General features: G+C 36.7%; 2 protein-coding genes and 1 pseudogene across 10 annotated transcripts; 1 reads left to right on the top strand and 2 right to left on the bottom strand.

The window, feature by feature from the left end:
• The first annotated feature begins 2403 nt into the window (after positions 1-2403).
• Positions 2404-4216, top strand: LOC103962894 (histidine-containing phosphotransfer protein 1-like). The gene is made up of 6 exons (XM_009375676.3): positions 2404-2660; positions 2803-2933; positions 3075-3143; positions 3522-3593; positions 3722-3794; positions 3893-4216. The coding sequence occupies exons 1-6, from the start codon at positions 2568-2570 to the stop codon at positions 3935-3937; spliced, it is 483 nt and encodes a 160-aa protein (XP_009373951.1). The 5' UTR covers positions 2404-2567; the 3' UTR covers positions 3938-4216.
• Positions 4217-6299: 2083 nt separating this feature from the next.
• Positions 6300-12628, bottom strand: LOC108868345 (annotated as a pseudogene).
• Positions 12629-13485: 857 nt separating this feature from the next.
• On the bottom strand, positions 13486-26351 carry LOC103962891. Of its 9 annotated transcripts, none has more exons than XM_048568451.1 (12): positions 25957-26328; positions 25211-25390; positions 24979-25089; positions 24533-24838; positions 16472-16648; positions 16064-16348; positions 15829-15951; positions 15504-15701; positions 15020-15273; positions 14720-14894; positions 14325-14627; positions 13486-13867 (listed from the first exon to the last, which is right to left on the bottom strand). In XM_048568451.1, the coding sequence occupies exons 1-12, from the start codon at positions 26131-26133 to the stop codon at positions 13577-13579; spliced, it is 2580 nt and encodes an 859-aa protein (XP_048424408.1). In that variant the 5' UTR covers positions 26134-26328; the 3' UTR covers positions 13486-13576. The 9 variants fall into 9 exon arrangements, 7 of the variants coding, with proteins under 7 accessions (XP_048424408.1, XP_048424407.1, XP_009373944.2 ...); XM_048568450.1 differs by lacking the exons at positions 24533-24838; positions 24979-25089; positions 25211-25390 and adding exons at positions 16721-17026; positions 17194-17304; positions 17425-17604 and having other exon boundaries at positions 25957-26323; XM_009375669.3 differs by lacking the exons at positions 24533-24838; positions 24979-25089; positions 25211-25390; positions 25957-26328 and adding exons at positions 16721-17026; positions 17194-17304; positions 17425-17604; positions 18153-18436.
• Positions 26352-27978: the final 1627 nt, after the last annotated feature.

The raw sequence follows: 27978 nt of genomic DNA, 5'->3' as shown, positions 1-27978 counted from the left end.
AAAGTTGAACGAAATTGGATCAAGGCAAAAGACTTATAATTCACGCGAGGCCCCACGGTAATTCTCCATTCAATCCATTTGGGAATTGTATATGTGAAAATATATCACAGAGTCGCCAGTGGGTTTGAACTTTGATTGAATTTGATGGGTATAGAATATTGAAGATTGAATGAAAAATTCGTAAAGAAAGAGTGAGATCAGATCGAAGCTTATCCAGATTCCAAAGTCATAGGTTTCCAACCAAGTTGATCATCACCAAAGGGATTTGTGAGTGACAAGTCACACTTTGACGTTAATCCTAATGGAAGGGAATCAACTTCAGATTTCACTGTTTGAAACTTAAGGATTAGGCAATTTGGATCACTCAAATTGAATCTGACGATTCCCATTAACTGATTTCGTTGACCCACCTCACACAAATCAAGAGCTTCAATTTCTCTTTCACGCAAATCAATGACTCCAATTGATTTCTTAGTCCTTAGGCTCCGGACACTAAAATTCGGAGACAAATTCAATCCTAATTGAGCCACAAAAGATAGACATCATTCTTGAACTATGGAATGGTATATGTTTCAAACTTGTTGTTATGATTATAAGGAAAATTGTTGGACTATTCACTTTGACGTACTCATTCTTATTTAGTAATCACAGTTTGTTACGCGTGTATAAATTATTCTTTTTGTCTGTATTTTTTGTAATTTTGTCTACTTATAGTATCAAACTATGATTGCACTAAACAATACTTCTTCTAGAAAATGAGTCAAGCGATATTCATGTTGTGAATCTTATCATGAAAGCATTCTCATTTTTCACAAAACCCTAATAAAAAATCATTTCCCATTTGAATGAAATCATGCTAACGCAGCCATTCCAAGAGAGAAAAAAGGACTCAATGGATGACAAACTTGCAAACCTATATCACTTGCAACATGCTACATGTAGATGACAAAAGTCACCTTCAACCCAATGAACTTTGCCTCAAAATTTGTGACACCTATGCAAACAAAACAAATGCAGCCAAAATCCCATCTATACATTGTCTACCCCTACACAATGCTTTGAGCTGCCGACACATGTCCTATGCCAGCAAAGATTATCCTCCCCTAATCACCCCCTCTTAATCTTAATCCTAGATAAATGGCAGAGAAATGACGTTTAAAATTGAAAGATCAACTGAAACCACATGGTTGTGGAAGGAGCAGGACCAGTTTAGTACTAAAACAATCAATATATATTATGCAATTGGCAGAGAGAGGTCTTTGTGCTGAATGAATTGCCCCTAGTTATCTCGTACTACCCAATGATCGATACGAACGGCAGCTGCCAATCAAACTGCAACAACACAAACAACCAACAAAGACATGACCAACATCGATTTAATTATAAAGAATCTTGAGAGATCAATGTTAAATATTGATGCAAGTGAAAAAGAAAGGTGGAGTGGTTAACATAAAGTATGCTTTTTATTTGAGAATCCAGACAACAAAAGTACATTACTTTATTAGAATCCAAAATTGCAGTCTTCTCACTTGAAGATTAACGATACATAGATAAAGAGTTGAGATCAAAACGTTAAATATATTCATTTGTTATTCCTTTTTTTATATCAAATTCAAAATTAATTATCATATATTTTTTTATCACTGTATGACCAATAAAGCATTTCAGTAACTTTGTTATACCAAGTTTAATACTTTATTATACTAACTTCTATAAATTAAAATCTCGGTGCTTAGAAATGTTAAAATTTTGCTTTTATTGTTAATGTGATGAGTAATAACATTATTATTTTTATTTTACGAAAAGACAAAATCTATCCAAAATCCTAATTAAAATCCAGAAGATATGGATGCAACAATATTGTCTGAGGTCACTATCACATCATGTCACTTGAATTTGACTCAAATGTGGGTAAACTTTCTCGTCAGTTAAAACAGTGAGTGTATTTTTGTGACTTGTGACTTGTGAGCACTAAAATCTCTCTTTATCTCTTCATATAATCTCAAATATGTTTGCTTAAAAGCAAAAGAGAAAACTAGATTCATGAAATAAAATGTGAGAGAGAGGAGAAAAATTTGTGTAGGATACCCAGACTACGTCATTTGCAATCGTAGGTATACTCTCCTAAAAATTTAACTTCCTATATTTTGGTCTTATTTAACACCTATACATACCGGTTCTATTCAATGTGATAGATGACCTAATGTGATAGTCCTACTAAAACTTTTTACGGGAGAGAGAAATAATTACTTAAAGAAAAATAAGGGGAAGGTGAATGGTACATGGCATGAGGTTTTGGATCTTGTGGTGCTTTTAAAAGGAAAAAAATGGAAAGAGAAAACGAAAATAGGCTAGCTAGTAGTCAAGTAAGGAATACTAGAAAAGGTGAGTGCATGCACTATACATCATGTATAGCCCACAAAGGTAGGAATCTTACCTTAGAGCTTCCCTCATAACTCTCCAAAATAAAAATTTGAGCAACCCCTCCATTGGGTTCTCCTCTATTTAAAGGGGAAGAAAGGGTGCAATGGATTCATAAGATCCTCCAAAAATTCAAATTAAAAAAAATGGATGTTGAAAAGCTTGAGAATGATGCAATGGATGGTGTTGCTCAGTTGCAGAAGCAGCTGGTTGACTACTCAGCTTCACTCTTTGAGGAGGTCAGAATATATACATATGTATAGGATGATATATATTTATATACAGGTGGACTTGTGTGCTTGTGTGCTTGTTTTTGCAGATTTTTGGGTTGGATTTTCTGTTATTTTTGGGTGATAAGTTTGTTTTTTCTTTTGTGTGAAGGCATTTCTGGATGAACAGTTCAACCAACTTCAGCAGCTGCAAGATGAAAACAACCCAGACTTTGTAGTTGAAGTGGTGTCTCTTTTCTTTCAAGATGCTGAGAGGCTTGTTAATGAACTCGCAAAAGCTCTGTAAGAATTCATAAAACTTTCCCATCATTAATATTCAAAGTTTTTAATCTTTTTTAAAGTACTTTTCTTTCCTTGGTAGGGTTTCTACAGTCAGGATCTCTTCATTCTTTTTGCTTTTATTTTTTAAATTTTTGGGTGCAGAGATCAGCAGTGTGTTAACTATAAATTTGTGGATAAAAGTGTTCACCAATTGAAGGGTAGCAGCTCCAGGTATATAATATACATATGTTGTTTCAATTCAAAAAAAATATATGAAGTAATTTCCATTAGTTTTATTAGTTTTGATGAAATGAAGATTCAAGTATATGACTTAAAAGCTCCATTAATTTGGATGATTTATTTTTTTAATTTGGAAAGTTTGTCAATTATCCTCAAGCAGATATGCCATATATCAGAAAGTATTTTACACTGAAGTCCAAGTTTTTAAGTTATTTATTTCTTGGAAAATTGGAAGATAGTCATTCTTTCCTACTTTGTTCAACATGAAGAAATGTACATTGAAAATATAACATTTCCAGAGTATTTCAGTTGTACATGTTTTTTCTTCTGTTGGTGTTTGATGAAGAAAACTGGTCCTTGAAATAACAGCATTGGTGCTCAGAGAGTTCAGAGGGCATGCATTGCATTCCGGAACTTCTCCGAGGAGCAGAACGTCGAAGGGTAAATAAAATTTAATCTTTCTCTACCATGATTGTAAAAATATTCAGATTTGAACACTACTTTAGTAACATTATGAAGATTTGCGTATCTATCTGAAATTTTGAATCGAAAATTTAATATTGGTGTAGGTGCGTAAAATGTCTGCAGCAAGTGAAGCATGAGTATTTACTTGTGAAAAATAAACTGGAAAATCTTTTCGAGGTAAGTAGTAGAAATATTTGTTTCATATTACATCAAACCTTTTTCCTAGCTAGGTCTCAGTCTCAAAGCCTTGATGTTCTATTTTTGTTCAAATGTAGCTGCAGAGACAGGTTGTGGCGGCAGGCAGTTCGCTTCCAGGGTAATGCAAAATGGTGAGATCCAGTGAAGAGGTGAACTTTATGATTAACAGCAGATTAAATAACTGAGGGAAGCGCATTGTGGGGCTGTTGCTAGATATGCAGAGAAGCTATGCTGTTTTTACTTTCTTCTTTTTATTTGTCTGATCTCTTATGTGGTTGAGCATCCAAATTGCTTGGGGCTCAGAAGGAGTTGAGCTGAGCTGAGCGGAGATCATATGGCAAATAATGTGAATTAATGAATCTTTCTACCTCTAAATTTGTGGTAGAGGCTTCCTATGCAAATAATTAGTTTGTTGTTCGCATAAAAAAAAAAACCAAATGATGACAAGTCACCATCTGCACTTTTTCTCTGAAATGGGAGGGTGGTAAACTTTGAGTACAATCAATAGTAAAAACCAATTTCTCAAATCTGATAACTAATACAATGAAGGTTACTTTTTCATATTTCAAGTCGGATTCGCCCAAGGGAAAGCCAACATAATAATTCATTTTTTAGAAGACATAATCTAAACTAATTTAGTTGTTCTTCAAAAAAAAAAAAGAAAAAAAAAACTAATTTAGTTTACAAAAAAAAAGAAAAGGTAAGGTGGGGAATTCAAACTTTCTTTTTTAACAAACGATATTATTTATATTAAGGGGTGCGAGAGTGGACTAAATCTCACAATGATCTAGCAGTGTGGTTCAAATTCGTCTTTGACGAGAATCTAACCTAAGATCCCTCATTTACCAATAAAGGTAAACATCACTACGTGGCACATGAAGAATTCAAACTTAAATGTAAAGAGATGGACACATTACCTGGATCTATTCAATTACCCTAAATCTGACGGAAAAAAAAAACACAATGATTTGTGGTTGTGGAAATTTATGAGGAAGTTTTCATCATTATGAAAGAGGGTATGGTGCCACATTTTCATAACTTTAAAAAGTTTGACAAAGACGTTTCTTTTTCTTTTCAATGTTTCCATCAAAAAGAGGAAATTGGTAGCTTCTCTGCCAAAAACTACTGTTGGATCACCCCTCTCATATATTTACCCAAATAAATTAGAAGATAAAAACTTAAGATTATTCTATAATTTAAGAAAAACTTAATAACCTCGGTTCTATAATATTTTTTGGCCGGTCCTAACTTGTGGATAACTTGTAATAATTTACTAAATTTACAAGATAAACATTATCAAATATATATATATATATATACATATATTTAAATAGATCCCACGTACTATACAACTTAATAATTTCCTGATACATAATGTTTATGATTTGTCTATGAGATTTTCTTAAAATATGACTCAGCCATTTGTTTCTTCTTGGAAATTGATATCACCTTGGATCTCAAAAATTGGAATAATATAGTACACTGAACAATGTTCAATCTATTTTTCAAAAGTAAAAAATAAATTTATGAATTTTACTTGATTAAACAAATATATAAAATTGTTAGTTTGTAAAACGAAAAACTAAATACAATGTATAATATTTAAATAAAAATCAAACTATCTTGATAAATCAATAAGTTATTAGTCAATCGATAAATTAATAATTTAATTTGTTTGTTATTTAATATTCCACTAAATTAATAGATTTCTTGACCCCAAGGCTAGTAATTTATAAAAGTTGATCTGTATAAGGTCAAGTTACACTCAAATATTTTAATGAGGCGTGGGATAATCTCAGGACACTCTGGAAGGTGAGTATATTACATATACATCCATGCTGTAGTGCCAAAGTATCTTCTATATATGATTTTATGCTTCTTGGTCCAACTGTATCTATTATTTTTGTATTTTTGTTTTCCATGTTCCAAAGATGAACCCACTTTTTTCTTCCTTCTTATTTATATGTTAAATAAAATGAGGTACGGATAGCCACCCCTAAACGTTGACAACTATGCTCCTACATTTGAAGGGCAAGTAGTTGGAATATATTATGAACTCAACCTATCCACATAATTCCATGATTCCAATCCTTATTCATGATTTGGTTGAGTAGGATGATAGAGATATCTTCCAACTATTGAACCTGGCTTTAACCAAGTTAACTAAAACGATGTGTTCTCTTCTCTACACATAACATCGAATTTCTCTTCTTGTAGTTTAAATTAGATTATTAAATATCATCGTAATCAAATAAGAGAAAACGAAGTGGGCGTGAATGAAAAATGAGAGCTGCAAAGGAGGGTAATTATTATAGTAAGAGCAGGCTTAGAGGAAGGACTGTTGTCCACGTGAAACGGTAAAGTCAAGATTGAGAAAATGGAGAAAGAGCATTCTCAGACTTCTAACTTTCCTTGTAACAAAACAAGTTTCAATTATCAAGGAAAAACATCATCAGTTGGGCAGAGGATTAATTTATCATTACTATTTGGTTGGGGACCCAATAATCCTTTTTTCCTCAACAAAGCTTGCTACGAAGCAGACTGCTTTTGTTCACCTAATATGTTAGCAAATTCTTCGTGATATGCCTCTGGATTTACACTGCTCAGTAACTTCACCATCTTTGATTGATGTTCATCGACCAGTAGCTGCCCAATTACCGATACATCTCCCACGGCCACCACCTTGAGGGGCATAAACTTAAAGGTTGGGTTTAGTTGAGGATGACTGCTACCCAAGATTACGGCACCAAGGATTTCCCCTAGAAATGTATCCTGTTAAAGTAGTGACAGAACTGAAACAACGTAAGTTCATCGACAAAGTGTCATGCATTGAAGATAATACTCCCATTCCAGAACTATAGAAACTTGAATTGAATCAGATGGAATAATTAACAGAACAGGATAAAGAGAATTTTCTTTAGATGCATAGCTCTGTTTGTGGAAATTTACCATGTGACGGTATCTGTCATGCTTCTGTTTCAGTTTCCATAACCTCGAAAGTAGATCCCTGGCAAATACAGCCTCGGGAGTCGTATCTGTTAGATTTAATTTATCAAGAATATTCTGGAAGGAACTGACTTGCTTCTGTATCCCCCATGAAATCAATGTTATGCTCAGTTTCGAATCTAAAACTGCTTTTGCAGCCAACGGGTCAAGAAACATGTTGAATTCCGCATATTTGTTTGAAGGAACAGTGAACAGATTCCCTTGCTCGTTACCATGGCGAATGTGTCCCCCAACAATATATACATCCTGCAGGGAAATTATAACAATGAAAATGTCAATCCAATACAAAAGCATGACATACAAATTCAGGCTTAATCTTCCAAAGCAACGGCATTTACCTGGACCATTGAGTCTGCGTTCTCAGAAAGAAGGATTTCGACTAAATTTGTCAAAGGTCCGTTGGTCAACAAAGTAATCTTGGATCCTGGATCGAGTGATTTTACAATGGACTTCCAAACATCTATTGCAGTTGGCTGTCCAAGTCCGGGGAATTCCTTGGTTGCTAGTCTGTATCTGAAATAAACACAAAGTAGCCATATAATAAATATGCCTATCATGCACATAAATTCTTAAACAACATCATAACTAGATGTCTACTAAGTTAAGTAGACAGTACTACCTCCTAGGACTACGAGGTAAGGCACGAGCAAATCCATAGAGTGTGTCAGAGTCCAAGGAGCCACCACTACCCTGAGGAATAGAACTGATGTACGTGCAGTCTCCGAGAGAAGAGAAAGATGAATAAGATTGCCCAACTGCAAATACATTTCCAAGACCAACAGGAATATCATCACGGCCCATCATATGCAGTATGTCATATACAACATCTATGGTTGCAGCGGTTGCCCACCCATTAGCACTAACTAGTATTCCCTGGAAACATCATTTTGTATTAGTATCTTCAAAGCCATGTATGTCGAAGCCAGAAGCTAGTAGCAAAGTCACAACATATAGATACTATTGATTGTATTCAAAATGTATAATTGCTAGCATGCCATCCCACAAAACTACTCGGTTAGCTATTCATTTATATTACTGCATGTGTAGCACCAAACCTCGCAAAGCTTACAAGGACAGTATCGTACCTTGAGGTTGATCCGTTCCACAGGTAATTTTAGGAGATATAGAAGAGCTAGGAAATCCCCAGCACTCATATCCATATCGAAGACTAGGTTTTTGCCCATCAATTTCCTTCCAAAATTTGGTTTTCGAAGTACACTCTCGTGGAGTGGAAGCTGCGTTTTAATGTTCGGCCGTCCAGTTTTCTTAGGTCGATTTATAACCTGCATTTGACACAATTATGGAAGATATCATGCTGAATCAAGTATGAATGTAAAAAGTTTCTCTAACAAAATTTTGTATGTCATGACTGAAAGGACCTAAAATTGATAGATTTTAATCATAAACTTACATCCAAGAAACTGTCGTAGAAATCTTTGGCACGAGTACTGTTACTGTCATGATCTCGCTTAGCTTCTGTTGCAACAAGTACGGTAACTGCTTCCGCACCAGTTGTCTCCTTCGTGTAACCATCCTATTAGCATTGTCCAAACTCCAGTTAGTTGTTACAACTTAAAAGCCAGAGTTATCAAGAAATCAATAAACGTATAACAAAGAAACTGGTGTAGTACCTAGAAAGCATACCTGACATTTTCCTTTCCCCTCTTTGACAAGGCAAAATGGATCTTCCATTCCCATCTGAACATGACCACTATGCACCCCATTCTTCTGTACACCGAACTTTGGGATCAAACGCCCATCAATGAGAGGGTTTGAGCCGTCTGATATTCCATAAGGTCTATTCGAAGTAATCACTGTGAGGTTCATGTACTCCAATTTGGCAAATTCATTTTCTTTGTCATCTCTCTCTAAACCACGCATTTGAGATAATGCTACACCAACCATAAAAGAATCCCACATGCAAAATTGCTGCGAAATTTTCAATAACTCATGAATATATATCAGAGGTAGACATTCAACTTAATATTAAGAATCAGTGAATAATTACAGAATTTTTGCTCATGCATAGAAGAACAACATATCATAGGAAACTACCTTATAAAATTCATCGTTCGGCCATGTATCACGAACCATTTTCAAAGACTGGAAGCTATATTGTGCCTCATATGTATCCTGTTTCTGCTCAAATGCTTTGAAAGTTGGCTCATCTAGAGGAATCGTTCTTGTTGCATCCAGAGGAACGAGCGTGACTGGAATGCCAGAATGCAATACCTGATATGTAAATTACATTATCAATATTGTACTTTAACTAAGCATAGAATGACCATCAAACAACTATATACCGTGTACGCAGCAAAAGGATCTCCAAAGATATTGAACTCAGCGTACGGATTGATGTCTTGTCGAAACAGATTACCAATGTCACAACACAGCACTGAAGTTACATTTTCGGAGCAGGTTGATCTGACAGCACCTCCCATGGCATATATATGCTCAATATTTTTCTTCAGACTAGGATTCGTCATAAGAAAAACGGCTATATTTGTGTGGGTTCCCATAATAAACACAGTGATAGGACCTGCAGATATTGCATCTTTCATCACTTCTTGAGCTGTAGGTTGTTGAAGTGGTACATATTTCCTGTCACCCCGGGGAAGTAAAGCCCTGCGTACGCCGTAGTTTGTATTTATATCTAGGTGACCATTTTGGCCTGGTGGTACTGCCTGCTTGTATCTGCAACCGCCGGCTGTGGACTCCCCCTGCAATCAAGTGCAACAATTGTATGATTGTTATATCAAATGTTGTCGCTTGAGGGTTTCTCTGAAGCGCAATATGCAGAAGAAATTCTTGCTAACGAAAATTTATCACAAGCTTAGTTCAGGAAAAATTTTGGGCAACAAAAGCTTTGATAAAATGGGCTACTCAAGAAGACAGGAACGCCAATTATTTTCATACATTGGCCAAAATTAGACAGGCTTGTTCTCAACATTAGAAAATTCTTCTTTGCTTGCTATTTCGTCTTGGATCTATCTTGCAAAAAAAATGGACAATTGGATGGAGACCTCAATCATAAAATACAAGCTGGATGGATGAAATGGAAGAGTGCATCAGATGTGTTATGCGACTATCGTATGCCACTAACACTCACATGAAAATTTTATAGGACGGCAATAAGGGCAACAATGCTTTATGGCATGGAATATTTGCCAATGAAGCAACAACACATACACAAAATCAGTGTAGTGGAGATGAGAATGCTTCATTGTATGTGTGGGCAAACGAGAAAGGACAAGATTAGAAACAAGGATATCTGAGGTAAATTAAGAATATCCGAAATTTGAAGATAAGATGAGAGAAAATTGGTTAAGGTGGTTTGGACATGCGAAACGAAGGTCTACATACGCTCTGGTTAAAAGATGTGATTACGAGACATAGGCTCAGAGCCAAAGGGGTAGAGAAAAACCTAAGAAAACTTGGAAGGAGACTTTAAGAAAAGACTTAGACTACTTGGACCTAACGGAAGACATGACACAAAACTGAGCGTAGTAGTGTTATACGATTCATATAGTCGACCCACTTAATGGGATAAAACTTTGTTGTTGTTGTTGCTTGCTATTTCGTCACACACAACTTGGAACACTTCAACAATGCTCTTCTTTCCAAGCAATGCTGGAGGTCGTGGGAAAATCCTAATGCTTTTTGGGTTTGGGTTTTGAAAACCCATTATTTTCCTAATGGGGATTTTCTTTCAGCTACTAGGGGAGCACGACCCTCATAGGCATGGAGCAGCTTGTTACTTGGTCGGGAGATATGGCACGGTGGCTCTAAATGGTAGGTGGGTGATGGCACTAAGATAAGAATATGGCGAGACAACTGGCTACCTTGTTTGGAGCAATCATGCCCTACTCCCGCCATGATTGTCCTTGGACCTATTCCAACCATGGTAGAGTCGTTGATTAACAATGAGAGGAGAATGTGAAACTTGGAGGAGATTGTGCATATTCTATCAACTCATGATATTGAGCTCATTTTAACCATACCCTTACACAATATTAGTGAATTTGACAGGTTGGTATGGCCTTGGAATCGAAATGGGCAATATTCGGTTCGAAGTGGTTATCATTGGGCAATGTCAAAGCATGCTAGCGACCCTCCTTGTATTAACCCTTGCCAATCCCACCAAGTGGATCCGAAACTATGGAAGATAATATGGAGTATGAAGGCAGTACCAAAAATCAACAACTTTCTATGGAGAGCTATTTCAATTGTCATTCCTACAAAACACAACCTCTTCTCTCGACACATTGGTGTGGATCCTAGATGTTCATTTTGTGGTACGGAGGATGAAACCTTAGAACATATTGTTTTCAAGTGCCCGTGGGTGCATTATGTGTGGTACGGCTCTCGCTTATGCTATCGCCCCAATAATCAGGCAATTACCTCTCTTGATTGCTAGCTTCTATGCATGGCTACTATGGGATCTGCATCTTTAAGGGTTACTATCTAGTTATATATTGGGGTGATATGCTAGGAGATTTGGAAAGAACGATGTCAAGCAGTTTTCAAGAAGGTGGCTCCCAACCCCATCTCCGTCGTACCAAGATGTAATAGTATGTACAATGACATAACAAATATACACACCAGGCTCCCATCAATTGTTAGTAGAGAGGATCATTCTATTCATAGGTGGATCCCTACAGTGGACCCGACCGTAAAGGTTAACGTTGATGGGGCTTGGAACTCTTCCACGATGGAAGCTGGAGTGGGAGTTGTTATTCGAAATTCTAGTGGTGAACTCATCTATGGTGAGTCCAGTTTCTTGAAGAGAGCTTCAGTTGAAGAGGTTGAAGCTGAAGCAGTATTAACAGGGACGAAACTAGCTTCAACAAAAAGCTTCCAGCATGTTATGATTGAAAGTGATTCTATGGTGGTCATTGAAGCCATCAATTGTCCTTCGCACAGCAAAATATGGAGAATTTACCCCATTATCGCTGAGATTCGACGATTGGCATCTCTTTTTTCATCGGTAACTTGGACTTGGACAGCAAGGTCCTCCAATCGAGCAGCTCATTTGGTAGCTGCAGTTGCCAACTCAAGGGTAAGACGCTTCCAATGGGCTTCAACACCCTCTCCCTCCTTGGTTCTGGTACTTTCACGTGATGGACTCCCTTGTCCTCCGTCATTGGTAGTCTGAAGATGGCTACTCCATTGCCATCCTTTATTTTTTGTATGCCTTAATGGCTTTTTGTAGCTAGTGTTATCTTCTCTTCCTGAGATTTACTTTCTCTGTATGGTTGATATCACTACGTATCCCCAGCTGGTATCAGAGTCTTCTATGACTCCACTTGTACTTGTTTCTCTCTTTCAATATATTTCCTCATTTTCCAAAAAATAAAAAAAAATAAAAAAACTAAACACACACAAACCTGGTCAATAAGAGGAAGATATCCCCCAACATTTGGAAGGATGGTTCCATTAGGCAAAATGTCACCTTCACCTCCAACACCAACAGGAATGTCGTTGCGATCCATCATAGCAAGAATGTCGTATACATAATTTACAGCGTGCCCGGCGTCACTCCATCCATTTACATTTATACTAATAGCCTGCAGCAAAAATTAAGTTATGCTCTAGTTAAACAATAGCTTAGCCAACAAGGTACAAATGGTACTCAAAGGAAATTAAAAAAGAACACCGTCAAGTCGAATTCTGTCTTGTTTTGCTTCAAGAGATATAAGAGAGCAAGAACATCATCTGCATCCACGTCTGTATCGACAAGAATCCGGCGAGGTTGAGCTTTGACGGGATTTAGCAGAACTCGAAAACATCCGATTACAGTAAGCATCCAAAGCACTCTTCCGAACATCATTGTTATAGTATTGTCAACACACCGTAAAAAGATCAGAGAAAAGAGAAGGTGCAGTTTTATAAATTTGAAATAACTGAATACTACTGAATCATTAGAAATTCATATCTATTTCTGCACAGATATTAATTTAATTCATTTTTCACACATATTCACGCATTTTGGCAATAAGTAGCAACAAAAATGCCTAAATAGGAATCGAATCCAACATTAAAAGGGCAATATTTCTTTCTATAAAATGGAGAGAATTATCACTAGACTAGTTACGGCAATGAATTAGTGCAGCCCATCTATTCATGCGGACAAATTAGCATTTACCAACATGAATTACTGCGATTAAATTCATGCACGAGGAAGTTCATGCATTGTATTAGAGAGTAATTTTGGCTTTAATAATATTCCATGTACGTACTAGGAATATCTACGAGTCATCATAAGTATATGGTATTAGGCTCATTCTGTTGGGATTAGTTGGGTTCATGCATCACGTTAATTTGTGTGATGAGTTCAATGCATGGAAAGGGAGATCAAACATATAATTAATACTTGTAGAGAATCACAAAACCAGGCAAAAACAAGATAAAACGCTCAAACGTCTGCTAATTTTAAAACTAAACGGAGCTTTGTGGTATGCGGTTCTCTTCAATTTTTCAGTCTTGTTAAATTTATGTTGCATCATCTATTAGGTTGTTTCTTCGTCTCATGAGTTCTCGCTCGACACAAAATAAGAAAACGAAGATTCTATGGAATGCTTCTTTTCGATAGTTGAAAATTTTGAAAATCAGGTTGTGTTCTTCCAATAAATAATTGTGATAAGCATAAAATCACACCCAAAAATGGAAGAGAAAATGATTAACAATGTAACTAAACACATGATAATTATCAAGGAAAAATATCATCAGTTGGGAAGATGATTAATTTATCATTACTATTTGGTTGGGCACCCGATAATTTTATTTTCCTCAACAAAGCTTGCTACAACAGCAGACTGCTTTTGTTCACCTAATATGTTAGCAAATTCTTCATGATATGCCTCTGGATTTACACTGCTCAGTATCTTCACCATCTTTGATTGATGTTCATCAACAAGTAGCTGCGCGATCACTGATACATCTCCCTCAGCCACCACTTTGAGGGGCATAAACTTAAAGGTTGGGTTTAGTTGAGGATGACAGCTACCCAAGATTACAGCACCAAGGGTTTCCCCTAGAAATGTATCCTGTGAAAGTGCGAAGTGACAGAATGGAAACAATGTAAGTTCATCGACAAAGTGTCATGCATTGAATGAAGAACCCTAGCACTTTGTGCACCTCTAGTCTACCAAAATGATTATCATTCATCTTAAACTGTTAATGATTCGTGGAAAACTTTCGTACCATCTTTAGATTTTTGGCTTGAGGCCTCTTTTGTGGATCATAGCATTTAACTTCAGTTTACCGTAATTGTAATCTATCCTACAGTTAATTGTCTGCCTGCTCCAAGGATTTGTGTTGAAACCGCAAGTTTTAATATTTCATATATTTTGCATTCTTGAATAAGAAAATTAACCGTCAAGTATTTGAAGATAATACTCCCAATCCAGGACTATAGAAACTTGAATTCAATCAGATGGAAAAATTAACAGAACAGGATAAAAAGAATTTTCTTTGGATACGTAGCTGAGTGTGGAAGTTTACCATGTGACGGTATCTATGATGCTTCTGTTTCAGTTTCCATAACCTCCAAAGTAGATGCCGGGCAAATACAGCTTCAGGAGTCGTACCTGTTAGCTTTAATTTATCAAGAATATTCTGAAAGGAACTGACTTGCTTCTGTATCCCCAATGGAATCAATGTTATGTTCAGTTTCGAATCAAAAACTACTTTTGCAGCCAAAGGGTCAAGAAACATATTGAATTCTGCATATTTGTTTGAAGGAACAGTGAACAGATTTCCTTGCTCATTATCATGGCGAATGTGTCCCCCAACAATATATACATCCTGCAGGGAAATCACAACAATGAAAATGTCAATCCAATATAATGGCATGACATACAAATTCAGGCTTAATTTTCCAAAGCGACGACTTGTACCAGGACCATTGAGTCTGTGTTCTCAGAAAGAATGATTTCGGCTAAATTTGTCAAAGGTCCATTGGTCAACAAAGTAATCTTGGATCCTGGATCAAGTGATTTTACAATGGACTTCCAAACATCTAGTGCAGTTGGCTGTCCAAGTCCGGGGAATTCCTTGGTTGCTAGTCTGTATCTGAAATAGTCATAAAGAAGTCATATCATAAAGGAATCCTATAATAAATCTGGCTATCAAGCACATAGATTAGTATATAACATCATTGCAACTAGATGTCTGCCAGTTTAAATAGACAGTGCTACCTCCTAGGACTACGAGGTAAGGCACGAGCAAATCCATAGAGTGTGTCAGAGTCCAAGGAGCCACCACTACCCTGAGGAATGGAACTGATGTACGTGCAGTCTCCGAGAGAAGTGAAAGATGAATAAGATTGCCCAACTGCAAATACATTTCCTAGACCAACTGGAATATCATCACGGCCCATCATATGCAGTATGTCATAAACAACGTCTATGGTTGCAGCAGTTGCCCACCCATTAGCACTAACTAGTATTCCCTGGAAACATCATTTTGTATTAGTAAGAGCTTTATCTTCATTCTTCAAAGGCATGTATGTCGAACCCGGAAGCTAGTAGTAGAGCCACAACATATAGATACTATTGATTGTATTCAAATTGTGTAATTTCTAGCATGCCGCCCTACAATGCTACTCAGTTAGGCTATTCATTTGAATTAGTGCATGTGAAGCACTAAACCTCAAAAAGCTTACAAGGGCAGGTGTCGTACCTTGAGGTTGATCCTTTCCACAGGCAATTTTAGGAGATACAGAAGAACTAGAAAGTCCCCAGCACTCATATCCATATCAAATACTAGAGCTTTACCCATCAACTTCTTTCCGAAATCTGGTTTGTGAAGTACGCTCTCGTGGAGTGGAAGCTGTGTTCTAATATTCGGGCGTTCAGTTTTCTTAGGTCGATTTATAACCTGCATTTGACACAATTATGGAGGTTATCATTCTGAATCAAGTACAAGGGGAAAAAATTTCTCCAACAAACTTTTGTATGTCATAACTGAAAGGACCTAAAATTGATAATTTTAATCATATACTTACATCCAAGAAACTGTCGTAGAAATATTTGGCACGAGTACTGTTACTGTCATGATCTCGCTTAGCTCCTGTTGCAACAAGTACGCTAACTGCTTCCGCGCCAATTGTCTCCTTTGTGTAACCATCCTATTAGAATTGTCTAAACTTCAGTTAGTTGTTAAAACTTAAAAAGGCGTAGAGTTATCAAGAACTTAATAAACGTATAACAAAGAAACTGGTGTAGTAACTGAAAGCATACCTGACATTTTCCTTTCCCCTCTTTGACGAGGCAAAATGGGTCTTTCATTCCCATCTGAACATGACCACTGTGCACACCATTCTTCTGTACGCCGAACTTTGGGATCAAACGCCCATCGATGAGAGGGTTTGAGCCATCTGATATTCCATAAGGTCTGTTTGAAGTAATCACTGTGAGGTTCATGTACACCAATTTAGCAAATTCATTTTCTCTGTGATCTCTCTCTAAACTACGCATTTGAGATAACGCTACACCAACCATAAAAGCATCCCAGATGCAAAATTCCTGCAAAATAGTCAATAACTCGTGAATATATATCAGAGGTAGACATTCATCTTAATATTAAGAATCATTGCATAATTGCAGAATTGTAGCTCATACATAGAAGAAGATATCACAGGAAACTACCTTATAAAATTCATCGTTCGACCATGTATCACGAACCATTTTCAAGGTCTGGAAGCTATATTGTGCCTCATATGTATCCTGTTTCTGCTCAAATGCTTTGAAAAAAGGCTCATCTAGAGGAATCGTTCTTGTTGCATCCAGAGGAACGAGCGTAACTGGAATGCCAGAATGCAATACCTGATATGTCCATAATCAATACCAATATAGTACTTTAACTAAGCACAGAATGACCATCAAACAACTATATACCATGTACGCAGCAAAAGGATCTCCAAAGATATTGTACTCTCCATACGGATTGCTGTCTTGTTGAAACAGATTACCAATGTCACCACACGTCACTGAAGAGGCATTTCCAGAGCAGGTTGATCTGACAGCACCTCCCATGGCATATATATGCTTAATATTTTTCTTTAAATGAGGATTTGTCATAAGAAAAATGGCAAAATTTGTCTGAATACCCATAAGAAACACAGTGATGGGACCTGCAGATATCGCATCTTTCATCACTTGCTGAGCTTTAGGTTGCTGAAGCGGTACATATTTTCTGTTACCCTGTTCATGTAATCACAGAAATAAATACATACATACATATACATATATATATATAATTGCTACATATAACATGACGTTACCTGCATTTATATAATGATTGCCTAGTTCAACAAACTCTAAATTGTAAAACTAAATCAGGAAAGTAAAATTGGGCTACGATTTGGCACCTTAGGAAGTAAAGCCTTGCGTAAGCCATAGTTTGTATTTACATCTAGACGACCACCTTGGCCCGGTGGTATTGATTGTCTGTATCTACAGCCACCTGCAGTGGACGGTCCCTGCAAACAAAACCCGAAGTTTGGTATGACCGTGACACTCAAACTCATAACAAGCTGTTAAGGTAAATAATCGGTAAACTAGTTTGGTTGAAGTTGAACAATTTTCGGCTATACGCACACCTGGTCAATAATAGGAAGATAACCTCCAACATTAGGCTGGATGGTATCATTTGGCAAAATACCACCTTCACCTCCAACACCAACCGGAATGTCATCACGATCCATCACAGAAAGAATGTCATATACATAATTAACAGCGTGCCCTGCATCGTTCCATCCATTTGTATTAATAGTAATTGCCTGCACAAACCTCAATTACCTTATAATCTATCACCATTGACATGTAGTTCATACAAAATGGCACATCGTGACCTTTCTTTGGCCAGCAACAGTTTTTCCAAAGTGAACTCAACTATTACTGCTGTTAATTATGGGTCCGGTCCGTTTGGCAGTGTTTCTAGACGGGCTAAAATCACTTTCTGACAACCAAAAACGCCTATGACTGCACTTAGCAAATAAAAGTTAAAAGTGATCTATGACTGATATAAGTGCTTCCTGAACAAGCACATGCACTTCCAACTGCCTTTTTTCAGAAAGAACTTGGACTTATAACAAAAATTTCAATTTAGAAGCAATTCTATCAAAATTCAAAAACGCTTATAGAAAAAGTGCTTCCTACATATCCGGTTCCAAACAAACCCAACAGTTATCTTCAACTTAACATGAATTATCAAATTCAGTTTACACTGAAGTGCACCAATTCTGTGTGAAGCTTAAAGAATCAAAATTTACAACATTTCTAGGACGAAAAATTGATGAAATGCAGAAAACGGAGAAGAAGATGAAACCTTGAAGTCGAATTCCGTCTTGTTTTGCTTCAAGAGATAAAAGAAAGCAAGAACATCGTCAACGTTCACATCTGTATCTACCAGTATCCGGTGAGGGTGAGCTTCCACTGGGTTAAGCTGCACAACTCCAAGCCATCCAATCACAGTCAGCATCCAAACAGCTCTTCCCACCATCATCGTCCTCTTCAAGGTGATATCCAGGTTCCAATTCCAAGTGGGAAAGACGCAAGTTCAACTTACCAGCTTGACTTTTTAAGTCCAATCAAAAACATTAAAATACTAGTTTTTAGTTTTCCGTAAACAAAACTGTGGACAGAATCTTAACTTTTTATTTTTTATTAGAGAATGTTTTTAGTCACCACCCTCGATTGATATGATGCTCTTCACAATGATTATCACCATTAGATAAATTTTAATTTTGAAATCTGTGTAACGGATAAACATAAATTTTAAAATTTAAACTCATTTTATAAATAATAAATAAGATGATAAACATTATCACTTCTTGAGGATTGTGAACTGATCACTAAGCAAATCTCGAGACACACTACAACAAGAGCCAACATCACTCGTCAACATTACACGTCAATAGACTCACTTGGAAGTTGTGCAACATCGCTCAGTAGATGACTACATGCCTACTAAGCATTTGACAAAATATCTCACCAAAAGAATAGAAGAAAAAACAAGAATTTGGCAGGCTGAGCACACTATTTCAGTTTTACTCTTGATTTTACTTTGAATTGTTCAGTCTAAAATTGTATAAAAATAAAAAATAAAAAATAAAAAATAAAAAATAAAAAAAAAAGAAGAAGAATTGAAAGGTAATATGCAAAAACAATTTCCTTAAACTATAGCTGAATTTAAAAAAAAATTAAAATAAAAATGTCCTTAATTAAAAATATGGTAAATACAACAGCGGTTATTATACACAAAGAATACTGCATGCATGGATCCCCTGATCTTTTGTTAAGGGTGGATGGCATATATATATATATATATATATATATTGTTATAAAAGGGTTAAAATTTGAGAGAATAACCTTTTCAGTAGTAGGTGCAAGGTGGATGTAAAATGCCACACTAAAACTTATAGCACAAGAGGATAACAAATAAAAGGCAGAGGAATAGATGATATTATTGATATTTCTCTCTTGTTTTCTTCTTCTTATATTTTCTGTTCTATGAAAACATGCGGAGTGCTCTATTTATAGAGCAACTCCAAGTTAATGCATCTTGTAATTTCGTCTGACTATACAATCTCTCACTTTGCATGGGCATTGAAAACTTTGCTCATGCTGAAGACTTTTGTTTTGTGGGCATTCATTGCCATCAGACTGAAGACTTTTCAACATATATATATATATATATATATATTTTTTTTTGTCAACCATGTGCTGCATAAGATGAGCAAATAATTGTTTTGCCAATTTTAAATTTAAATTTCAGAATTCCAAAATGCTATGGGGGGTATTCAGCGATGGGGATATTTTAGGGGTTGCCCAATTTTATAAATCCGAAACGAGGCGGGCGGGTTGGAAAAGCTGTGGAACAATCCCCGGTCCGGACCGACACCCCCACTGCAAAATTCCAAAGTACTTCCACAAATAGCATTTTGGACCTTTGGATTGGACTGCAGAGAGCTCAACAAAACCTTTTTTTTTTGTTCTTTTTCTCTGCGATATCCAATGGCGAAGCCAAGAAATATTGAGTAGAGGGCAAAATTCAAAAGGGTAAAACTGTTGCCAATGAGGTTTTGCAGCAAACAAATTATAATTGTTGCCAACGAGATTTCATGTCACCAAACACCATGCTCATTCACTACAAAACAAATGTTATTACTGAAGATCAAATGATGTCAAAAAGGTATTCTGCCGTTGAAAAAAAAAAAAATCGAAAAAAAAGTTCATCGGTGGTTGTAAAAAAATCTTCCATTGGAAGTACTTTTTTTCCAACCGGGTGGCCATGCTGGCCTGGCGGCACTGTCTGCTTGTATCTGCAACAGCCGGCTGTGGACCCCCCCTGCAATCAAATGCAACCATTGTATGAATGTGATTGATCACTTCTCAACTAAACACACACAAACCTGGTCAATAATAGGAAGAGATCCCCCAATTTGGAAGGATGGTTTAATTCAGTGGCGGAACTAGGATTTTGAAATAATAGAATCATGATTTCAATCAAAAAAATTTTATTGGACCATTTCGTCAAGGATATACTAAGAATACGTCGATTCTTGTCAAGATTTGCTGAAGACTTATGTCAACAACTACTATGATATGTATAGGCTTGTCAAGAGTGGCTACACGAAACTATAGAATAATGTCGAAGATTGTCAATGCTTGTCAACTGAATCATTTCATAAAGTATTTGATGCACACAAGAAGAGAGAAAAGGAAGACAAGGATGTTAATAAAAAGAAGTAGGAGGAGGAAGATACTTCAAATACAATAAACATACAAATATACATAAATTTTTGAAGTTGTTGAGGTCATGGACAACCAATGACCTCATACAGGTTCCACAATTGGTTCCATTAGGCAAAATGCTACCTTCACCTCCAACACCAACATGAATGTCGTTGCGATCCATCACAGAAAGAATGTCGTACGCATAATTTACAGTTTGCCGGGCGTCACTCCATCCATTTGCATTTACAGTAATTGCCTGCAGCAAAAATTAAGTAATGCTCCAGCTAAACAATAGCTACAAATATTACAGACGTTACTACAAAGGAAATTAAAAAAAAAACACCGTCAAGTTGAATTCCGTCATGTTTTGCTTCAAGAGATATAAGAGAACATCGTCTGCATCCACCTCTGTATCGTCAAGAATCCGGCGAGTTTGAGCTTCGACGGGGTTTATCAGATCTCAAAAAACATCCGATTACAGTAAGCATGCAGAGCACTTTTCCGACACATCATTGTTAAGTATTGTCATCCCTCACTGTAACAATATCTCGTCGGACCATCCATGAATGCCGCCTTAGCTGAGATGTCGATCTAGCCCTAATTAATCCGGTTTGTCAGAAAGGTATGTGATTCGTGTCTCTTCAAGTAGTAGCTACGGTTTGCCTGCTTACTATTCTAACTCCTAGTGAATAGGGCGAAAATTTGAACTACGCACATACATTTAAAAAATTTCATCGTAAATGTGAAATACTTGTACAAATAAAATCCAAAGATAGAATTATCTCGCCATCCAGATATAATGAAAATTTGATGCTGGTGATTGGGTTTATTTGAAGTTGGAATCCTATAAGTGTGCAAAAGTTCATAATGCGAAACTCTTTTAGTTTACTCCTAGTGGCTTGGCTCATTCGAAAAAGTATCTTCAAAAAAAAAAAACGAAGATTCTATGGAACGCAAATTTTTATTCGATAGTTGAAAATTACAGAGTTGTGTTTCTTCCAAAAATTGATTGTGATGAGGATAGAATTATGGAAGAAGAGCACATAATTGACAATGCAACTAAATACAAGATAATTGTCAACCAAAAGCATCATCTGCCGGGCAGAAGAATAAATTATCATTACTATGAATCAACGGCCGCGATGATGTGGTCTGCAGGCTCCCCATAGAAAGATCCAGAGAGAATCCGGATCCACGACTTGATCCTAGGCACCCGATAACCATATTTTCCTCTACAAAGCTTGCTACGACAGCAGACTGCTTTTGTTCACCTAACATGTTAGCAAATTCTTCATGATATGCCTCAGGATTTACACTGCTCAGTATCTTCACCATCTTTGACTGATGTTTATCAACGAGTAGCTGCCCGATTACTGATACATCTCCCTCGGCCACCACCTTGAGAGGCGTAAACTTAAAGGTTGGGTTGAGTTGAGGATGACTGCTACCCAAGATTACGGCACCAAGGATTTCCCCTAGAAATGTATCCTGTGAAAGTAGTGACAGAACTGAAACAATGTAAGTTCATCGACAAAGTGTCGTGCATTAGATATATAGCTGAGTGTGTGGAAGTTTACCATGTGACGGTATCTATGATGCTTCTGTTTCAGTTTCCATAGCCTCGAAAGCAGATGCCAGGAAAATACAGCTTCAGGAGTCGTATCTGTTAGCTTTAATTTATCAAGAATATTCTGGAAGGAACTGACTTGCTTCTGTATCCCCAATGGAATCAATGTTATGTTCAGTTTCGAATCAAAAACTGCTTTTGCAGCCGAAGGGTCAAGAAATATGTTGAATTCCGCATATTTGTTTGAAGGAATAGTGAACAGATTCCCTTGCTCGTTATCATGGTGAATGTGTCCCCCAACAATATATACATCCTGCAGGGAAATCATAACAATGAAAATGTCAATCCAATATAAAGGCATGACATACAAATTCAGGCTTAAGTTTCCAAAGCGATGACATTTACCTCGACCACTGAGTCTGAGTTCTCAGAATGAATGATTTCGGCTAAATTTGTCAAAGGTCCATTGGTCAACAAAGTAATCCTGGATCCTGGATCGAGTGATTTTACAATGGACTTCCAAACATCTAGTGCAGTTGGCTGTCCGAGTCCGGGGAATTCCTTGGTTGCGAATCCGTATCTGAGATAGACATAAAGAAGCCATGTAATAAATCTGCCTATCATGCGCATAGATTCATATACAACATCATTGCAACTAGATGTCTACTAGTTTAAATAGACAGTGCTACCTCCTAGGACTACAAGGTAAGGCACGAGCAAATCCATAGAGTGTGTCAGAGTCCAAGGAACCACCACTACCCTGAGGAATGGAACTGATATATGTGCAGTCTCCGAGAGAAGAGAAAGATGAATAAGATTGACCAACTGCAAATACATTTCCAAGACCAACAGGAATATCATCACGGCCCATCATATGCAGTATGTCATAAACAACATCTATGGTTGCAGCGGTTGCCCACCCATTAGCACTAACAAGTATTCCCTGGAAACATCATTTTGTATTAGTAAGAGCTATATCCTCAAAGGCATGTATGTCGAATCCGGAAGCTAGTAGCAAAGTCACAACATATACTATTCAAAATTTGTAATTGCTAGCATGCCACCCTACAAAGGTACTCAGTTAGGCTATTCATTTGTATTAGTGCATCTGCAGCACCAAACCTCACAAAGCTTACAAAGGCAGTATCGTACCTTCAGGTTGACCCGTTCCACAGGTAATTTTAGGAGATATAGAAGAACTAGGAAGTCCCCAGCGCTCATATCCATATCAAATATGAGGGCTTTACCCATCAATTTCTTTCCAAAATCTGGTTTTCGATGTACACTCTCATGGAGTGGAAGCTGTGTTCTAATATTCGGCCGTCCAGTTTTCTTAGGTCGATTTATAACCTGCATTTGACACAATTATGAAGTTATCATTCTGAATCAAGTACAAAGAGAAAAAAGTTCTCCAACAAACTTTTGTATGTCGTACCGGAGAGGACCTAAAATTGATAGATTTTAATCATAAACTTACATCCAAGAAACTGCCATAGAAATCTTTGGCACGAATGCTGTTGCTATCGCGATCTCGCTTAGCTCCAGTTGCAACAAGTACGGTAACTGCTTCTGCACCAGTTGTCTCCTTTGTAAAACCATCCTATTAGCATTGTCCAAACTTCAGTTAGTTGTTACAATTAAAAGGCGTAGGGTTATTAAGAAATCAATGAACGTATTACAGAGAAACTGGTGTAGTAACTGAAAGCATACCTGACATTTTCCTTTCCCCTCTTTGATGAGGCAAAACGGGTCTTCCATTCCCGTCTGAACATGACCACTATGCACCCCGTTCTTCTGTACACCGAACTTTGGGATCAAATGCCCATCAATGAGAGGGTTTGAGCCGTCTGATATTCCATAAGGTCTGTTTGAAGTAACCACTGTGAGGTTCATGTACTCCAATTTGGCAAATTCATTTTCTCTGTGACCTCTCTCTAAACTATGCATTTGAGATAACGCTACACCAACCATAAAAGGATCCCACAAGCAAAATTCCTGCGAAATAGTTAATAACTTATGAAATATATCATAGGAAACTACCTCTCTCTAAACTATGCATTTGACATTCATCTTACTATTAAGATTCAAGAATCAGTGCATAATTGCAGAATTTTAGCACATACATAGAAGAATAAGATATCATAGGAAACTACCTTATAAAATTCATCATTCGACCATGTATCACGAACCATTTTCAAGGACTGGAAGCAATATTGTGCCTCATATGTATTCTGTTTCTCCTCAAATGCTCTGAAAAAAGGCTCATCTAGAGGAATCATTCTTGTTGCATCCAGAGGAACGAGCGTGACTGGAATGCCAGAATGCAATACCTGATATGTCTATAATCTTTACCAATTTTGTACTTTAACTTAGCATAGAATGTCCATCAAACAACAATTTACCGTGTACGCAGCAAAAGGATCTCCAAAGATGTTGTACTCTCCATACGGATTGCTGTCTGGTCGAAATAGATTACCAATGTCACCACACAGCACTGAAGTGGGATTTCCGGAGCAGGTTGATCTCACAGCACCTCCCATGGCATATATATGCTTAATATTTTTCTTCAAATGAGGATTTGTCATAAGAAAAATGGCAAAATTCGTCTGAATACCCATAAGAAACACAGTGATGGGACCTGCAGATATCGCGTCTTTCATCACTTGTTGAGCTGTAGGTTGCTGAAGCGGTACATATTTTCTGTTACCCTGTTCATTTTAAACACAGGAATATATAGTTGCCAGATATAACATGACGGTACCTGAGTTTATATAATGATTGCCTAGCTCAACAAACTCTAAATTGGAAAACTAAATCAGGAAAACAAAATGAGGGTACAATTTGGTACCTTCGGAAGTAAACCCTTGCGCATGCCATAGTTTGTATTTACATCTAGACGACCACTTTGACCTGGTGGTATTGATTGTCTGTATCTACAGCCACCTGCAGTGTATGGTCCCTGTAAACAAAATCCTAAAGTTTGGTATGACCGTGACATTCAAACTTATAACAAGCCATTAACGTAAATAATCGGTAAACTAGTTTGGTTGAAGTTGAACACTTTTCGGTTATACACACACCTGGTCAATAATAGGAAGATAACCTCCAACATTAGGCTGGATGGTATCATTTGGAAAAATACCACCTTCACCTCCAACACCAACCGGAATGTCATCACGATCCATCACAGAAAGAATGTCATATACATAATGAACAGCGTGCCCGGCATCACTCCATCCATTTGTATTAACAGTAATTGCCTGCACAAACCTCAATTACCTTACAATCTATCACCATTGACATATAGTTCATACAAAAAGGCACATCATGATCTTTCTTTGGCCAGCAACAGTTTTTCCAAAGTGAAATCAACTATTACTGCTGTTAACTATGGATCCTTTTAGCGGTGTTTCTAGACGGGATAAAATCACTTTCTGATAACCAAAAACGCTTATGACTTCACTTGGCATAAATTAGTTAAAAGTGCTTTATGGGTCCTATAAGTGCTTCCTGAATAAGCACATGTACTTCCAACTGCTTTTTCAGGAAAAACTTGGACTTGTAATAATATTTTCAATTTAGAAGCAATTCTATCAAAATTCAAAAACGCTTATAGCAAAAGTGCTTCCTACATAACCAGTTCCAAACAAACCCAATAATTATCTTCAACTTAATATGAATTATCAAATTCAGTTTACAGTGAATTGCCCTGATTTTGTCTGAAGCTTAAAGAATCATATTTACAACATTTCTAGGACGAAAATTTGATGAAATGCAGGAAAAAAATTGAAGGAAAAAAAAAAAAAAGAGGAGAAAAAGATGGAACCTTTAAGTCGAATTCCGTCTTGTTTTGCTTCAAGAGATAAAATAAAGCAAGAACATCGTCAACGTTCACATCTGTATCGACAAGAATCCGGTGAGGATGAGCTTCCACTGGGTATAGCTGCACAACTCCAAGCCATCCAATCACAGTCAGCATCCAAACAGCTCTTCCCACCATCATCGTCCTCTTCAATGTGATATCTGGGTTCCAATTCCAAGTGGGGAAGACGCGAGTTCAACTTACCAAGTGTTGGATGAACTGATCACTTGGTAAATCTCTACACGCGCTGAAGCATGAGCCGATATCACTCGTCAACACAGGTTAATGGCACTCACCGTTACGCGTTCATATACTCGCTTGGAAGCCGCAGATGAGTGCATGGCCGCCAAGTGTTTGACGAACGGCGTTTTGTTCTGACATTAACATAAATCCTTGATGTATTCAATTCGGATTTTTTGGGATTTAAATTTATTTAACAAATTTAGAGGTATTTAATTAGGATTTTAAGTGCTTATCTGAAATTCAATATGTATTCAATCAAGATTTTAAAATAGTTTATTAAAATCCTTAGAAATCCGAGTATATTCAATTAGAATTTTAAAGAAGTTTATAATATTTCAGGTGTATTCAATCAAAATTAGAATTTAAAGAATTTGGAAAAGTTGAGGAATTAGAGGGAACTGAAGAGATTTTGTAGTGTATTTTAAGCATCCACAAATCTCACATTTCCTTATGAGATTTCGAGGGAATTAAATAAAAATTTTACATAGAATCTCTACAAATCAGTTAAACTCTATAAAAATTCATGGATTTATAAATCCATAAAAATCTCTCGAATTCCCAATTGAATACATCTTTAAATATAAAATTGATAGACTAGTCCTAAGTTTTCTATCGTCAATCATTTTGACCGTTTTCTAAAATTTTCGTTAAGTAAGAAAAATATGACAAAAGTACTTTAATTTTTGTCAATTTATTTAGGTTCATTTTTATTAAATTGAAGATATTTTTGTTGTTTTGACACTTATTTAACAAAAAAATTTCACGAAGTGACTTAAATGATTGAAGGTAGACTAATTCAGAGATCATTTCTATTAATTTTAAATCTTAGAAACCAAAATAAATATTTATGTTATTCTCACGAACCATTTTAACTAAAATACCTTAACGAAATGTTTCACTTAAAAAAATCTCAAAGGATCGCCCTATTTCCATCTAAAAGAAGTTTAGATCTTTTAACAAGGGCCCTCCAAAATTAAAACTCAAAATCCACCACTGCATCATAACAATCCATCACTTGCAGTCTTAACTTATTTATATAAATTATGGGAATGGTTTATGTACTTTTTTATCATTTTGGTAGGTTATAGTCTAATAAATATTGAGTCGCCCCCCAGTTAACCCAATTAGCACATTTGTTAATTGATTGCTGAAATTCCTTGGAATATGAAAATTATGGGGAGGCAGATCCTCTCCATACATACAGAACATACGGATCAAATAATCCTTGCCCTTCAAATTGATCTCACGGTCAAAAGCTGTTGTAGCTTTCAAAGTTTTCACTACCTTTCTTCTGCCTTTTCAATGGCAGCTGGAATGTAGAACGCACTTGTGCTCCGTTTGTGTGGTGATGATCCGGAGAGAATCTGCTTCCACAATAGTTTTTGGTTGCATGGTCAATTACAAAGCCAAAATTATTTGATCCCTAGGCTCTGGTCAAGGAGAGTTATGCACTTTCTACACGGACAAGAAGTGTCACGTTATAATCGGAAAAAAAATTTCTCTTCGGATCTCTCCCTCCAAAACCTAGGATCAAGTGATCGGGTTTTTAAAATTTGATCCAACAGCTAAAAACTAGTAAAAACTTTTAAAAGCTATAATCATTTTTAACCGTTAAATCAAATTTTTAAAAGCCCGGATCACTTGATTCTTGGGCTTTGGAGGGAGAAATCCAAAGAGGATCTCTTTCCGTTTTCACCACACAGACGGAGTACAAGTGCATTCTGGATTCTTGCTAAAAGGCAT

This window comes from the organism of the source record quoted next, unplaced genomic scaffold (genome assembly GCF_019419815.1).
Source record: "Pyrus x bretschneideri cultivar Hongxiangsu unplaced genomic scaffold, Pyrus_bretschneideri_v1 Contig48, whole genome shotgun sequence".
NCBI lineage: Eukaryota > Viridiplantae > Streptophyta > Magnoliopsida > Rosales > Rosaceae > Pyrus > Pyrus x bretschneideri.
The sequence above is the reverse complement of the archived record's forward strand: the minus strand, read 5'-3'. Positions and strand labels throughout refer to the sequence as shown.